Source organism: Mirounga angustirostris, unplaced genomic scaffold, assembly GCF_029215605.1.
Source record: "Mirounga angustirostris isolate CCGP_5_RB_7025 unplaced genomic scaffold, mMirAng1.0.hap1 SCAF_4, whole genome shotgun sequence".
Lineage (NCBI taxonomy): Eukaryota > Metazoa > Chordata > Mammalia > Carnivora > Phocidae > Mirounga > Mirounga angustirostris.
The window spans coordinates 34,624,687-34,642,887 of record NW_026991712.1 but is presented as its reverse complement, the minus strand read 5'-3'; the positions used below and the strand labels follow the sequence as shown (position 1 = coordinate 34,642,887).

The following is an 18,201-nucleotide window of genomic DNA, read 5'->3' as shown; positions in this document are numbered from 1 at the left end:
CAGGGAAACTTTGTCAGCTGCCAAAGAAAACAGAATAACCTTTTGCTTACAAAGAGACTGATTAAAATTCATGTTCCTTCTTGCATTCAAGCTTTCCACATGAGCTGAATACTGAGGAAAATAAATGAACTACATCAAGATTCACAATTACTATGAAAAATAAACAAATCCAGAAAGCTAAACAATATTTTCCTTTAATATCCCAAATTCAAATTCAACCTCAAAGAAAGAAAAGAAATTCCTATCAGAATCTCCTTATCTGTTAGAGATTAACCTCAAAGTTCTTATGTTCTTTTACTTTACTTCTCCTTAAGAAAATTTCCTACCCACTGGCTCTGGAAATAAGAAAAAGGCACGTCAAAAGAGAGAGAGAAAACATGGCTTCCTACAAGAGCCATTACCAAGCACTTATGACAATGAGACCTAGACAGCATCAATAGGATGTAGACACTCCGCTTCATATGTGGCAGTTATGTATTTTTAAAGATTCAAATCAACTTAACAAATCCTGGATGCTTTCTAGAAGCCAGTCATTGTACTTCTCCTCAGGATGCAGAGCAGAACTCCCCTAGTCCATTCCTGTTTAGACTGCTTTGTCTCCCACAGCATTTAGAGCAAAGGATCTGTTGGAATTCATTGCCATAAAACAGGACAGCTAACTAATCTTGCCCTGACATGCATGCTTGTATCAATGACCATGAACTTACCCCACAGTAACTGGGGTCCATGTGACATTACAAAACAAATTTCTACAAAGGGCCATCAGTTATTGGCAAAATTATCACCAGAAAAGAAGTCCTGCAACAGAATGCTGATGTGTTATCTGGAACTACCATTCCGATTTCTCTGATTTATTTCATCAAGTAGGAAAAACAAAAATAAAACAAAAAATAGCACCAATGAGTGTATCTCACTAAGATGACTCATCTAGTGTCAAATAAAGATAGTCTATGTATATTTTAGAACAAAACAAAAATATCACTTCATGTCTGTGCGTGTTGTGTGTTTATTGATAATACAAATATCTGAAGTAAAAGAGAAACCTTTTTGAGGGGGTGGGGTTTGCCAGGAATCCATTTAAATCGAAAGGGTGGAAATTTTTCCAAATACCTTATCAGGCCACCACTGCAAATCTTCTCCTAAAGACACTGGACTTTGAACAGGTGTATTCTTCTTATCCAGGTTTGGCTCTCCTTCCTTGCTGGTGGAGCCCCTTTCATTATCAAATGAGGCTCCATCAAGCCACCTTCGTTCACGTAAACGTAAAACGGATTCACGTTCACGCAACAGCTCAGAGTCTCTCTCTAAGGGAAGAAGGAGAACTGGTATGCAATTGGGTCACACCAGTGGGATAAAAGTAAGCCACTCTCTAGTAAAGACCCTTCAGGATGCAACTAACAGCAGTTTATCTACTCACAAAAATTTAATGTAAATGTAGATCTAATAAGCCTGACATGCAACATTCAAAACATTAACTCTTTCAAGTGAAGGTATGAAAATTATAAACTAGTATTTTTAAGAACTATGTAGAGGCAGACTTTTTTTTAATTCCAACTACATGTTTTTAGAGCAGAATTACTTTATTTTAAACTGGATTTTTAAAATGGAGTTTAAAATTTTTGGCTTCCATTTAAATGCTTACCATAACTTTATTAGAAAATGTGCATAAATTAGAATTTCAACATGTTAGATACATATGTAAACCAAAAAAGAGTATTTGTTAGAATGTCTTCAGTTATTAAAAAAACAAAACAAAAACAAAACCCTACACATACAGGGAAAAAACTTGAAAAGGCTAAAATACAAATCCATTAACATTAACTAAAAATTTTTATAATTCAAGCCTCATTTAGAGTTATTTTACATTCTGGATCTTCATACCAGTCTCGTTTACACATTTCTGAGAAACCAGACAAGCTTTTTTTCTTTTAATAATCTTTACAGAAAGATTCCCTTACAAAAATGCTTCCCTGCAACTGGCCTACAAACTCTCTAAAACCGGTTTTGTTGTTTTGGGTTTGTTTTTGGTTTTTTCTGTTTGCTCATACATTATTTTTTTTTAAGTAGTTAATCAAAACATACTTTCCAGGACTTGGATAAGGACTAGAAACAATATTAAATTGAACCATATGAAACTGCCATCCATGCAGGTCAAAAATGGTCAAGTACCAGCAATTTCATATGGTTCAGATAAAAAGTAATGCCTACACAGAATGACCTACGGAAAAGCAAAAGGGAGAAATTTAGAAGGAGTTATTTGTGCTCGATACTGAATATTTGAAAATGCAATACTTGATATATTTAAGGCAATACAGTATGGACTTATTTAAAAATGTTTAAAGCAATTACATAATAGGTTCAGTATATTACAAGATCATTATAGATTTGTTATTTTTAAACTTTGCTTTTAAGTACTAGATATTTGCAGCAAGGTTCTAATATAACATGGCATCTTTTCCAGTTTACTAATGATCAGTAAATAATATATAACCGATTCTTGTATGTTATTTGAATCAAGCAGTTTTACATTCTGGAAAGTAAAAATACTGACTTAATAAGGTTAAAATGCAAGCTAAATCTATACCAACATACGCAGAGAAAGTCTTACATTTGTATGATTTCAAAATCTTCTAACCTCTACTATGTACTATACCTCTGAAGGATTTCAAACTTTTGAAAAAAACATTTTAATAAAATAATCATTTCTATATATTTATTGGCCAATCCCATTCTACTAAGTTTTTTCACATTTCACTCTTCGTCTAACCAAGATTTAAAATGAACAGAATAATCACTTTAATTAAATAAACTAAAGAGACTTGTTTTCTGAATGCTGCATGTCACTGTAAAGTAGAATTCTGCTTTTAGTTCAGAATCCATATTCCTAATTAAAAATATAGGTAGGTAAGTCGTAACCCTTGATAAGTATTCCACAATGTTGATAAGATAATTTCTAAAGTAAAGTACTATTTGTGGCTCTTCAAGATCAAAAATAACTACTTTAATACCAAAGCATTCAAAAACACTAAGTAATAATTTATTATTGTATTAATTACTGTAATATTAAAAGTTCAAACACAATGAATTGTACCACTCTCTCTCCATACAGCCAGCCAATGATCACAAAGAAATAAATGCAAAATTACCTCGAGATGAGCCTAGCCTGGAAAGTGATGAACGACGAAAAGAAGGGTAACCAAAATAGCTAATGTCCTCAGAAAACATGGCATCCGCATCAATAATGACACTTGGGTGGGCAGAATGAATGTCAGCATCAAGAAGAGACATCAGATCCTCTATAAACAGAAACATATATATAAAGAAAGCAGACACAGAAAATACCCGTAGACCACTGAAAGGTCTCTGAAAATTAAATCAGATAAAAATGAGACACTAACTACTGATATACCCTGAGAAAAAAAGTAATAACTACCCAGGAAATAATATTAACAAAGATTTTAAGGAGCAGGAAAGGCATGACTGCCACTTCGGCTACCTACTAAATAATCACAAGAAAAAAAGATCTCTATTTAATATATTTGTAACGTCACAGAGATAATACAGACAATCCATGTCTTTACTGGAACCAAACACAAGTCTACTGAGCAAAAACATTTCCCATTTTCCCTTAAAAGTATTTTACAGGGGCGCCTGGGTGGCTCAGTTGTTAAGCATCTGCCTTCGGCTCAGGTCATGATCCCAGGAACCTGGGATCGAGCCCCGCATCGGGCTCCCTGCTCCGCAGGAAGCCTGCTTCTCCCTCTCCCACTCCTGCTTGTGTTCCCTTTCTCGCTCTCTCTCTGTCAAATAAAGTCTTTGAAGAAAAAAAAAAAAGTATTTTACAATCAAATTAAACACTCCAGTGAGAAATAGCTACCACTTTGGGAAGAACCATCAGAAAATCCATTGTACTTTAAAATTCCATTCTCCAGTCAAAAAAGTCTCTCCCTCCAGAGATGAGAAAACCATGATGGTGATCCACCAACCTCCAGGCAAATAAGATTCACTGGCTGTATCATCCCCATCATCTCCATCTTCATCATCCCGGCTAAGTAAATTATTTACAGCAAGGTTTACATCAAGATTTGTTCGTTGAAGTTCCCGAATAATGACACTTCTGGATTTGCCTTGTAAAACGACCTGGGCCTGAAATGCAAAATAAAGAAGAGTGCTATGCTAAATCTCTTTTGCTTACACTTTTATCAAAATCAGCTTTCCAGGACAACTCCAGAAAAGCAGTATTTCACAATCCATGCTGTGAGTCAGGACTACAGCCCAGGACATTCAGTTAAAACTCCTCTTGCTCTGCTGCCTTATGTGAAGTGTTCTACCAGATCTCTACCTGTGAGATCAGCTCCTCCGGGATGACGGACGCAGGGATAACTGGCTGTGGCTGACTGCCCAAAAGCCCAGATCCTCGGTCCCGGCCTGTCCGAATAACTCGGGTCTGTCGGCGGGAATCTCGAGCTCCGGCTGATGACCTACCAGAGGAGCCTCCTCCACTTCCACCGACTCCAGAACTCCATCGACTTCTAAAGAGTACACAATTTTGAGAATTAGCATTTTAAACAATAAAAGATCACCTTGTGTCTCACATTCATTCCCTTAACTGAAGACAAAGCTATTTGTCTAGTTGACATAGATTTTACAGTATTTTAATAGAACAAGGTAATATAACTGAGCCTTAAAATAAAACTGTTTCCATTTTTTAAATGCTTACATATAAATTCACTCTTTAGAAAGATACATATCACACTTTTGCATCTTTTAAAATCATGTTTTAAAGCTCCACATACCAAGTATTTCTAGTCACAATTCTAGAATGAGTTATAGGATACACCTTGCCCCTACATGAAAGACTCATCAGACATTAACTGCCAACAATGTGTTACACAAAAAGTGTAATTCAGAGTTTAGGACTCAAACTGCTTTGCGTGAAATGAAACATTCATTTGCAAAGATATTTGTCCATTAATATTTAGTTCTATTAACTACCTTGACCAAAGAGAAGCTACTATTTTAAAATAATCATTAATTTTTTCTTAAGTATGAGAAAACTTAGCATGACATTTCCATCTTCACTTTCTGCCCCCAACATGAGCATTAAGGACTTTCAAATCAACTAAACTAGATAACCATAAACAATAGCTTTTCTGCATTCAATTGGATCTTAAAGAAAACGTTCCCCCAAATCACATTAGCCTTAGAAATCATGACAGTGCCAGTCTCTTTCCTTTAAAAATTTTTTAGTATAGTTGATGCCTCTTTAAAATGAATCTAAGGGCGCCTGGGTGGCTCAGTTGGTTAAGCGACTGCCTTCGGCTCAGGTCATGATCCCGGAGTCCTGGGATAGAGTCCCACATTGGGCTCCCGGCTCAGCGGGGAGCCTGCTTCTCCCTCTGACCCTGTCCCCTCTCATGCTGCTTCTCTCTCTCTCTCAAATAAATAAATAAATAAAATCTTAAAAAATAAAATAAAAAATAAAATAAAATAAAATGAATCTAATACTTAGAGATCATTCAATCTAGAGAAAGCTACTTTACTCTCAACTACTCTTCATTGTACTCACCTAAAACTGAAAACTTCAACCTCCCATTGCGAACAGATTTAGTTTAAATTTGATTTTCCAAGGCTTTTTTTCCCTTAAAAATGTTTGACTATATTAATCATAACAATTCTCAAACTAACATACAACTACTTGATCTTCTCACTTAATTGGAAAGCCCAATCTCTGTCTAAACAACAAAACTTTTAAAATAGTTTCCGCAGTAAAATGGGAAAGCAATCTCCAGAAAACCTGGTGTCACCCTTTTTGATGGCTTTCTACCCTTGTTGATACACTCTATCAACTGTGTCTGTGTATCTGTATCTACAACCTAAGAACCGCCCAAGATAATTTTAGAGAAAAACAATATTTTGTATTCTCAGAGCTATAGTATGAACCATCACTTCATCTCAGCTGTGCACCAGATTTCATAAATATAGTGGTAATGAACCATTTACAGACCGAAAGGAAAACAAAGGAGCATTAAAAGTATATTACATTAACAAAAAGGAAAATAAGAAAACAATTCCATGTACAATATCAAAAAAAAAAAAACCAGAAACAAAAACCAATACTTAAGAATACACCTAACCAAGGAGGTGAGACTTATATACTGAAAGCTATCAAACACAGCTAAGAAAATTTAAAGAAGGCACAAATAAAAAGAAACAAATCTCATGTTCATGAACTGGAAGACTTAATATTATCAAGATGTCCATATTACTCAAAGCAACAGATTCATCACAATCCCTATCAAAATCCCAAATGGCATTTTTTACAAAAATAGAAAAGTACATCCTAAAATTCATGTGGGGTCTTGAGAGACCCTCAAGAGCCAACACAATTTTGAAAAAGAAAAATAAAATTCTGGAGAACTAATACTTTGTGATTTTGAAACATCATTACAGAACTACTGTAATTAAAACACTGTGGGGTCTGACATAAGGACAAATAAACCAGTGGAACAGAATAGAGAGCCCAGAAATAAAATCTTGCACGTATGGTCAAATGATCTTTGACAAGGGTGCCAAAACCACTCAATGGGAAAGGACAGTGTCTTCAACAAATGATGCTGGGAAAATTAGATATCTCTATGCAAAAGAATAAAACTGGACCCTTACGTTATACCATACGCAGCAATTAATTTAAAACGATTAAAGACCTAAACAAAAGACCAAAAAATTTAAAATTCCTAGGAAGAAAACAGCGGAAAAGCTTCATGTAAGACCTGGCAATGATCTTAAGATATGACACAAAAAGCACAAGCACTAAAAGCAAAAACAGACAAAATGAACTATATCAAACCTAAAAACTTTGTACCTCAAAGGACATAATCAACAGAGTGAAAAGGCAACCTAAAATGGGAGAAAATATCTGCAAATCATATATCTGATAATAACTTAATATCCAGAATATATAAAGAGCTCCTACACTCAACAACAAAAAATAGCCCAATTAAAAACTGGATAAAGAATGTGAATAAACATTTCTCCGAAGATACACAAATGGCCAACAAACATATGAAAAGATGTTCCATATCACTAATCATCAGAACCAAGTAAGATATCCCCTTACACCCATTAGAATGGCTATTATTGAAATAAAAACAAAAACAAAAAGACAGAAAATTACAAGTGTTAGCAGCAAAGATGTGCAGAAACTGGAACACTCATGCACTGTTGGTGGGACTGTAAAATCGTGCAATGCTATGGAACAGTATGGAGGTGCATCAAAAATTAAAAATAGACCTATCGTATGACCCAGGCAAGCCCCCTTCTGGATATATGTGCAGAAGAACTGAAAACCGTCTCAAGAGATATCTGTATACCCACATTCACAGCAACATTATTCACAGAAGCCAAGAGGTGGAAGCAACCAAATGTCCAAAGGATGAATGGATAAACAAAATGTGGCATATACATACACCGGAATATTATTCAGCCTTAAAAAGAAAGAAAATCCTGTCACAGGTTACAACATGGATGAACCTTGAAGACATTATGCTAGTGAATGAACCCAGTCACAAAAAGAGAAAAACCATGTGATTCCAGTTATATGAGATACCAATAAAGTAGTCAAATTCATAGACACAGAAAGTAGAATGGCAGTTGCCAGGGGTTAAGGAGAGGGTATAAATGGGATACAATGGGTGTAAAGTTACATTTTGCAAAATGAAAAAGTTCTGGAGATCTGTTTCACAACAACATGAATATATTTAATATTACTGAACTGTACACTTAAAAATGGCTAAGACAGTAAATTTTGTTTTATACCCTGATTTTAAAAATTAAGTCATGTGTTATCAAAGAAAGCAATATGCTAGAAAGTACTTATTTTCAAGTTATATGCATTATAACAATTATGCAATAGAAAATAATAACGGATCAATGAAACATAAATAAGTACTCAAATCAAATATTAAATCAGCATTTCTACTTCATGGTTTCCTATTAAGGTACAAAAACAAAGTCATCAGGTAGAACTACTTTTGAAATTTTTAAACATTCAAAGCTAAATACATTATTTCAACTTGAAAACAGGGAGAACCATATTCTAAAAAAGTCTTAACAATATATAACTAGGGTGACAATATGTCCCCGTTTGCTTGAGATATTGCCTGTTTAAGCCTACTATCTGAGCCTAATTATTAATTTCACTCCAAAATGTCCTAGTTTGTGGCTTATTTCCACCAAGGACTGCATACCATTTCTCCGGCAAGCCAATACTGCTAGAAACCTGATCAGATATACTATCCAAATACACATCTACTCCTGGGCAGACCTTACAGGTATCATAAACTCAAATCTCCATGAGGGGTGCATAGATTACATAAGTAAGTGAAGTTAAGGTAACAGGGAAGACTGGAGAGTATCAGCCTACTTAATACACCCAAATTCACTGCTGGATTCTTTCATCAAAACACCAAGGGCTGCCAATTCGCAATCTCTGCTATACAAACCCTCAACAGAGGTTAGCTGAAAGACATATGTCAAATATCTCTAGTTTTAGTGAGCTATGTAATTTTTTTAATATTAAACTCAAAAGTACTAGGAAAACCAGTTTCTCCTACCTGTACTTTGTTCATCAAAATTAATCCTACTATTTTAATCCCATTACACAGTACACTCAAGGTAATAGAATGATTCAAAATCAACTGAGGAAATCACACCATAGGAATTAGTCCACAGCTTCCAAACTTAAAGCCCATGGACCAAGTCTTGTCCATAAACCCGGTTGGTTGGCTTAAAAAAAAAAATACACACATCATCATCAAAAATAAGGCAAATCTGAGAAACTATCACAATCAAGAGGAGCCTAAGGAGATGACTAAATGTAATGTGATATCCTGGATGGGATCCTGGAACAGAAAAAAGACAACAGGAGAAAACTATGGAAATATGAATAACCTTCAGTCTTCAGTGAATAATAATGTACCAACATACATTATAAAAAATTTACCATACCAATGTTATATATTAATAACAGTAGAAAATGGGCGCGGGATATAGGAGAACTCTCAGTACTATCTTTGCAATTTTTCTGTCAATCTGAAACTGTTTTAAAATAAAAAGTTTCTTGGGCGCCTGGGTGGCTCAGTCGTTAAGCGTCTGCCTTCATCTCAGGTCGTGATCCCAGGGTCCTGGGATCGAGCCCTGCATCGGGCTCCCTGCTCCACGGGAAGCCTGCTTCTCCCTCTCCCACTCCCCCTGCTTGTGTTCCCTCTCTCATTGTGTCTCTCTCTGTCAAATAAATAAATAAAATCTTTATTAAAAAAATAAATAAAATAAATAAAAGGTTTCTTTAAAAGAGGATATACACACATAGACATGCACACACTATATATATATATGATTGGTATGTGGCCTGGTGTATATATTAATTCCTAGTTCCAACATATAAGTCAAGATATTCACATAAAGATCCAGAATTACAGCTTCTTGGGGACAAAAAAGGGGGTGGGGTGAGGGGCACCTAGCTGGTTCAGTCAGTGGAGCATGTGACTCTCGATCTCAGGGTTGTGAGTTTAAGCCCCACATCGGGCACAGAGCTCACTTAAAAAAAAAAAAGTGAAGTTGAGGCATGGAAGTTTGCACTTGGCAACAATAGCTCTGTATTCTCCTATGGTAATAATCAGCTCATCAGCTGCCTCCTTTAAAAAGGGGCATCTACTTAGTTTGTCACAGCCCTACTACCTACCACCTTACCCACCTAGCCAGCTTCAACAGTTTACAATTACAGTGACCTGCTTGGCTTTTACATTCCAAATCCAGTGCTAATTATTAGCTCAGATGAGACTCCAAAGGAAATATGGTAGCTCAAATTAATGAAAAGCAGCTTACACCTATCATCTATTATATCCAGTGACAACAAACAGAATAAAGAGACTTTAGATATTATCTCCATTTTAAACTTACTATTGAGCACAATTAACTCTCTTCCCCAAGTAAATTCGGTGGTTTTACCCTTAACCTGGTCTGAAATGAGTTTAACAACAATACCTAGGAGATTTTTGAAGTATCTCCCAGGATAAATATGAGTAATTATGAAAGGGAGGAAACAGGAGCAACTAGAAACCTTTAGCACAAACACCTGCTGAACAGTGAAAAGGCCAAAGGGAAAAAGATTAAAAGTCCCATAAATTTTGTCTGCTATGCATCCCTAAGAATGATAAGTCAAAATAAATGATCAATTATCAATTATCTATGGTGATGGGAAAGAAAAACCAATTATTCCAAAATCTTTCAAATGCAGCTCTCAAATACAGAGACCATTTGCTCCCTGATTCACAACCCAAAGGGAGCAAGCCTGGAGTCTGAAGAAAGGGGGTAGGGGACCACAGTCTATGGGGATGGGCTTTTTCATATTTGACTGCATTTGGTAAATTTGCAGATAAGAATCCCCTCTGGGGTCTCAAGATCTGCTTGTTCTAGATTCTCTATTACATGCTATAAATTGCAAACTTCTTTAAAGTTCCTTGTAATCAACACAGAAAGAGGAATAAACACCCACTACACAACTCATGGGGGAAAAAATGTATCATGAAGAAAATATTTTTGACTCTATAAAACTGCTTAATTTACAAAATAACCTGATCACAATTTCACCATCAACAAACAGAATTTTCATTGAGGCCAAGACAATCAGTCCTGAAGTGCTTACACTTTGTGGACATCTGCAAGACCAAATAAAGGTAAACAAAAGACTGGCAATGACTTAAGTCAGTGGACACTGTGACATTTGTGACATTTCTCAATACTTCAACTCATGAATCAAATGCCAAAGAAAGCTCAACGCTGAGTTAGTTCTGGGGCGTGTGTGTGGATAAGAGAGTGAGGGACAGAAAGGCAGTGTGGGCAAGGATGTGTAAGGGGACTCAAAAATCGCTTCTCTCTGCATTTTAAAGCCTTAAGATTAGCCCTAATCTTCTTTGGATTGATCTACAGAGGTTTTAGTCAAGATCAAATGTACTATGGTTTATTACTGTTATTTGTTACGTTATTTTATTAGCAAAATCACAAAATTCCAGCTCTGTCATTCTATTATAACTGGTTATATCCAAGTTTTATTTATAAAGAGAACATTAAATCTAAGACAATTTGAGCAACATAATAAATTGTGATGAATTATAATCTATAGAATAAAATATCCATGAGACCATAATGATATAAATAACTGAAGAGAAACAGAATAAACAATAAATAAATGTGCAAGGAGGAAAAATTCTTCCTTATGCTTGAATTCTAATTAGTAAAAGTGTAAAAGGAATGACAGAAATTTTAAAAAATAACTATTTGGCCAACACCACAGAAATACTTAAGGCAAAAAATCATCAATGGATGCTAAAATCAAGCATAAAAATATATTTACATGGTCAAAGAATCTCCCCGCAGAATAATGTTAATTACAAAGGGGGAAATAGTAACTTTATAGTTGCGAAACCTGGCAAACACCACCTTACCTAACTAATCAGGGGTAATCTCATCCCTAGATGAGACGTATCCACACCATGTGCCTCCTGATATGATGCACTGAGAAGACATCACCACCTCTGCAGTGTTCTCGACAAAAATGCACCACCTGCAATCCTAATCAAAAGTCTAGCAAATTATTTTATGGGTACCAATAAACTGATTCTAAAGTTTATATGGAGTGGCGCCTGGGTGGCTCAGTCAGTTAAAAGCGCCTGCCTTCGGCTCAGGTCATGATCCCAGGGTCCTGGGCTCGAGCCCCAGGGCTCCCTGCTCAGCAGGAAGCCTGCTTCTCCCTCACCCTCTGCCTGCAGCTCCCCCTGCTTGTGCTTGCACACACACTCCCTGAGGGAGGGAGGGAGGGAGGGAGGGAGGGAGGGAGGGAGGGAAGGAAGGAAGGAAGGAAGGAAGGAAGGACGGACAGAAGGACAGTCATTCAAACAATGGGCCAAAGACCTTTACCGACACCTCACCAGAGAAGATATACAGATAGCAAGTAGCATATAGAAAGACATTCCACATCGTATATCACTACGGAAATGCAACCTAAAACAATGAGATACCATTACATGCCTATTAGAACAGCCAAAATCCAGAACACTGACAACACCAATTTTGCTGGTGAGCCTGTGAATAGTAAGAACTCTCACTCACTGCTGGTGGGAAAAGAAAATGGTACAGCCACTTTGGAAAACAGTAGCCAGGTTCTTAGAAAACTAAACATACTCCTAACATGTTCCAGCAATTGTGCTCCTTGGTATTGGAGTTGAAAACTTATATCCACAAAAAAACCTGAACACAATGTTTATGAACAGTTCTAATCATAATTGCCAAAACTTGGAAGCAACCAAGATGTCATCCAGTGGGTGAGTGCAGAAATAACCTGTAGTACATCCAGACATATGATTCCAACTATACAAAATTCTGGAAAAGACAAAACTCTGGAGACAGTAACAACATCAGTCATTGCCAGGGATCAGAGGGGAGAGAGGGATAAATAGGCAGAGTGCAGGTGATTTTTAAGGAAATTCAACTACTCTGATACTACAATGGAGGATACATGTCATTATACATTTATATACAGAATGTACAACATCTAGGGTAAAACATAATGGGAACCATGGACTCTGGGTGATAATGATGTATCAATGTAGTTTCATCAATTTTAACAAATGGACTGCTCAAGTAGGAGATGTTGATAGTATGAGACTATACATGTGTAGAGACAGGGAGTATACAGGAAATCTCTATCTTTCTCCCATTTTTGCTGTGAACCTGAAAACCACTCTAAAAAAGATGACTTAAAAAAAAAAAAGCATCACCTGGGTTTAATTATGAGGAAATAGACAAATTCAAACATTCTACAAAATAATCAGACATTTTTCAAACTCATCAGGGTCCAGAAAGTAAAGAGATTGAGAAACTGCCCCAGGCTAGAGGAACCCACAGAAGCATGACAACTAAATGCAATGTGGGATCCTGGATTGACTCCTGGACCAGAGAAAAGGGTGTTAGTGGGACAATTAGTGGAATGTGAGTAAACTCTGTAGATTAAGCACTGTTCACTGTTAATTTCCTGGTTTTGATCAATGTACTATGGTTATGTAAAATGTTAACATTTGGGGAAACCAGGTGAAAGTTTTTACAACTTTTTAAAAGGCAAATTACTTCAGTGATGTACTTGAAGAACAACAAAAGGAAGTCAGATGATTTCAAAATAAACATTTTAAAAATACAGAGTACAAATTAGTTAACAAATGCCACCACATAAATGGATAAACTAAAACAGGGATCAGCAAACTTTTCTGTAAAGAGCAGACAAGTAAATAGTTTATTTAGGCTTTGTGAGCTAAAGTCTTTGTCAAGACTACTCATCTCTCCCATCTTAGCACAAAGCAGCCACAGACAGTAACTAAGTATCAAGCATGCCTGTGTTTCAATAAAAACAAGAGAGAATGGATTTAGCCCACAGGCTGTGGTTTGCTGACCCTGCAATTAAACAAATTTTTTAAAGAAGGTATAGTTTGACATGGTGTAATACATAACAGTTATTCTTTCTTAAGTAAATATAATCAAACTTTCTCCAGGTTTATTAAACGAAATGACAATTTCATTTGTTATTACATCATTTTCAGAATTCTTTATCATACACTGTTATGTTAGTTGTGTGCACAGGACCAGTAAAAGGAGATACTTAATATTTTAATGAAGACCAGAGCTATGTTTCCCATTAATAGTTCTAGCACAGAATGAGCTAAAGAATGTACTCCACTAAATGACCTTCCTCTGACCTCAAAATAAACTTAGTTCAGCAAAAAAACAAAAAGGCAAAGAAACAATAAGCATTTGGGGCTCTCAATTTTCAAATATAATTTTACCTAGAAATTCAGTGTCAAAATATTTTTAAAATGTTTAAAACCTTCCTCCTCCTCTTTTTGAAACAATTTAAATTGCTTCTAGTTATATTTCTTTGATCAGCCTTTGAACACATTTGCTGACTTGACTGATTTGGCATTATCTAACCATTCATCAGGTAATTTCAGAAAATCTAGGTATTCAAGATCAAGGTATAAAATGAGTAAAATCATCTGGCTTAGAATTTGTGTATGATTTTGTTAATTTGACAGCTTATCAACTTTAGATAAAATGAAAGTTGATTATCTAGTTTAAGAGGTACACATGTTATAAATAATTTAAAAGTAAAAAGAAGGTACAAACTTCCAGGTATAAGTCATGACCATGTAATGTACAACACTGCATATTTGAAAGTTGCTAAAAAAGTAGATCTTCAAAGTCCTCATCACAAGAAAAAAAATATATATTGTAACTATGTATGGTAATGAAGGGGCACCTGGGTGGCTCAATCAGTTAAGTGTCTGCCTTTGGCTCAGGTCCTGATCCTAGGGTCCTGGGATCAAGCCCTACCTCAGGCTCTCTGCTCAGCGGGCAGCCTGCTTCTCCCTCTCCCTCTGCCTCTGCCTACTGGTCTGCCGGTCTGCCTACATGTGCTCTCTGTCAAATAAATAAAATCTTTAAAAAAAAACTATGTATGGTGATGGATGTTAACTAGACTTACCATGATCATTTCACAACACATAAATAGCAAATCATGCTGTACATCTGAAACTAATATAATGTTATAGGTCAACTGTATCTTGTTAAAAAAATAAAAATAACTTGGGGCGCCTGGGTGGTTCAGTCGGTTGAGCTTCGGACTCGTAGTTTTGGCTCAGGTCATGATCTCAGAGTCCTAGGATCGGGCCCCACATGGGGCTCCCTGCTCAGTGAAGGGAGTCTGCTTGTCTCCCCCTTTCTCTGCCCCTCCCGCTCCACCGCACCCACCACTTGCACTCTCTCTAGAAATAAATAAATCTTTAAAAATAAAAATAACTTAGGGCGTCTGGGTGGCTCAGTCGTTAAGCGTCTGCCTTCAGCTCAGGTCATGACCCCAGGGTCCTGGGATCGAGCCCCGCATGGGGCTCCCTGTTCGGCGGGAAGCCTGCTTCTCCCTCTCCCATTCCCCCTGCTTATGTTCCCTCTATCATTCTTGCTGTCTCTCTTTCAAATATATAAATAAATAAAATATTAAAAAATAAAATAAAATAAAAATAACTTAATTAAAGGCTGTCAAGTTTAGTTACATGATTTTCAAACCTCACTAAATTAATTCAGAAAGAACTACCAAATTTGGAACCTAGAAAGAAATAAATGTTGGATTTTTTTACCCAAGAATTAGCATAAATAAGACCAAAGTCAACACCACTGAAAAACTGAAGTAACATAAGCGACCTGGTAAGTGATATATTAAACACATCTCAACATTAAATACTTTTAAAAGGTCAAGAGCCTGGGTTAATTGTAATTAGCCTGCATGGGTTATTTTTATCACGGTGCCTCGCCATGAGCAACCAGAGCGCCTGTCCAGAGTTCAGGAGTTTCCTCCCTGCTCCGCTGGGTAACACAGAAGGCAATTTCTCAGAGTGAGAGCCCGCACAGAGCGTGGGCCCGGACCACCGGAGGCCATCACCTGGCCACAACTTACCCCAGGGTGTTGCCTGCCAGCCTGCCCAGAGTCTCAGAACCTGAGAGAAACCATGGGGAGTCACTTGTCCTCCCGGGCCTTGATGTCCTCCCTGCCCCCGAGCTGCTGGTCAACTTTGACCTGGGGAAAAAACGGGAGGCGCAACAGTCACAGAACAGTCCCAGACTCGCTAGGCACAAGCCTGGGACTCCTGGCCTCCCTACTCTGGGAGTGACTGTGGTGAAACACCAGCCTCGCTCTTCTCCGACTGCCCCTCCTGGAATGTGTCCTTCCCGTCAACGAGCAAGCCGCACAACCTATGGCCTCCCAGCAATCCAGCACACCCTCCTGGTTCAAAGTGTCTGCATGGTTTAACTGCAAATGAATTATTCTTTAGACTTTTTGAAGTAATCATGCTTTCCTTAGAGGCAGGCAACTGAAATTCATCATACATTATCTAGCAGTGCTTTTTATATGTAATCATTTATAAAGACCGCAATTTTAAAGACCCTTGTCAATTTCAAACTGAGTTACTTGATTTGGAAATATTAAGAAGGAAAAAACATGAGGAGCCTGGCTGGCTCAGTCGGTACACCATGAGACTCAAACTAGGGGACCGTGAGTTTGAGATCCACATTGGGTATAGATATTACTTGAAAAAGGGCAGGGAAGGGGGCCTGGCTGGCTCAGTTGGTAGAGCATGTGACTCTTGATCTCAGGGTTGGGAGTTCAAGCCCCACACTGGGTATAGAGATTACTTAAAAATAAATTCTTGGAGGGAAAAAAAAGATCTAAAAAGTCATTTCAATCAAAGAACAGATCTGACTTGGGACCTACCACATACATAAATCATTCCTCTGATAACCAATTTCTGTAGTGACCAACTTCTCTGCTATTTTCAATATTAATATTTTAGCCATAAATCACTGCTTGCAGAAAAATTAAAATCAAACTACAAGATAACCATTTCACTATTTTAAGTGCCTCATTTTCTACAATGCTTTTTTTAAACTTGAAGGCTATCAAAATCAAAACACAGGTTTAATATAATACCTTTGAAGAGCTAAATACTTATTAAATAGAAACGGCATTAATGTCTTACCCATCGTTGTTATCAGGTTTGCCCAATTCCAATCTGTCTGGCTGTACTGAGAAACCAATCCTGCAAACTCTACCATCCTAAAAGCCAAGAAAATAGAAAATATCGCCGAAGTAAAAATGTGTATTAAAATATGAATTTACTCAATAAACAGATTATGTCCCCATCACTGTCAATTCAGAAGACAACAAATAAGTTCCTTTTCAGAAGGCACTCACGCCTGACGTGGGGAAGTATGTTTTACATTACATTATCAGGATAGCAGTAAAAATAATTTAAAGTATCTCTAACAGAATTCAGAGTAAGGAAATGACTGGGTATCAGGAACTTCTCCATTACTATGGTTTCAAGCTGTACTAAATCACTTAAGCTTTCTCTGAGCCAGAAAATGGACAAACTAAGGAAATGGAACTGGGTGATCTCTTGCAAAAAACTTCTATTTTGCCTGGTTAAAAAGGAAGATACATGATAATGCACGATTCCATTTTAAGTTAAGTTCCTTTTCATTTCTCTATCTTACAGTGAACAATTTACCTCAAGAAGAAAGGCAGCATGATTTGGTCCTACCACACACTGCTTGATAGTAGCCTGTTCCAATACATTCAAAGGGGGGTGGCTAAGGAATAAAGAAAGTCAAATAAAATTATTTTTTAAATGGCAAATACATTCTAGGGTTGGTATGTTTGTTTTTTACCTGATTAACCAAAGGAAAAAATAGCTGGAAAAACCTGTTTTTAAAAATTAATATTTACATATTATAATAAGCAATAATTGAAAAATAATAATTATGATATCCTTTATAGTTATTACATGTCCTTGGTATGCCAGATTTTTCAACAATCAGTATGAACAGAACCTATTATTCAAATGAATCCAAGTCATAAATAGCTGACAGATTAAAATATTTCTGGTTGCTTCTGCCTAAATAGGAGTTATTTTTCCTAATAAAGAAAAAAATGCTCTTTTCAGAAAATTTAAAATATCTTAAAACTCTTACCTGTTTAAATTGTATTTGTTCAGTTTTTCTGAAACTTCCCGTAACCTTTAAAAACAAAATGAAATATGAATAAACCACATGTACAAAATCTTTTTAAATAAAATAGTTCTGATAGGTACTTGTATCATTATTTGGTGATTTCTAATAGTAGTATACAAAAAATCTGCTAAGGCAAGAATGTTTTTTATATTATCTTTGATTTTTTGTCCCAAAAAAGATCCCTGGTCAACTCTACAATTCCCTTCCCTCACCACCCCATTAGCGACTTTGATAATAGTATTAATCCCATTTTACAGATGAGGAAACTGAGGTTTCTAGTATTTGTAATACACAAAGTGGCAACAGAGCTGGTACCTGAACCAACACCAATGGAAGCCATTTTTTTTTTAAACACTGTGCTATATATGCCAAGAGATTCTTAAATGTACATAATGTACATGTATATCATAAAATGAAGGTATTAGGCTAGCATAAATCTACTAAGAATTTTACAAAATGGGGCAGAAAAGGCCTGAAAGCTTAACTGACTTAAGACACAGTCTCAGTTCCTGAAGGGCCTTCTGACACAAA

At 36.5% G+C, this 18,201-nt stretch overlaps 1 protein-coding gene across 1 annotated transcript in view; it reads right to left on the bottom strand.

Moving 5' to 3' along the window:
* The window catches only part of UBR5 (ubiquitin protein ligase E3 component n-recognin 5), a 135,974-nt gene that overhangs the window by 74,863 nt on the left and 42,910 nt on the right, over nt 1-18,201 (bottom strand). The window contains exons 2-9 of the mRNA XM_045896134.3: nt 17,632-17,676; nt 17,169-17,250; nt 16,638-16,714; nt 15,557-15,676; nt 4,343-4,532; nt 3,987-4,146; nt 3,147-3,296; nt 1,111-1,322 (exon numbers count right to left, since the gene is read on the bottom strand). Coding sequence (XP_045752090.1) covers nt 1,111-1,322; nt 3,147-3,296; nt 3,987-4,146; nt 4,343-4,532; nt 15,557-15,676; nt 16,638-16,714; nt 17,169-17,250; nt 17,632-17,676 — 1,036 coding nt within the window. The remainder of the gene's footprint in view (nt 1-1,110; nt 1,323-3,146; nt 3,297-3,986; nt 4,147-4,342; nt 4,533-15,556; nt 15,677-16,637; nt 16,715-17,168; nt 17,251-17,631; nt 17,677-18,201) is intronic.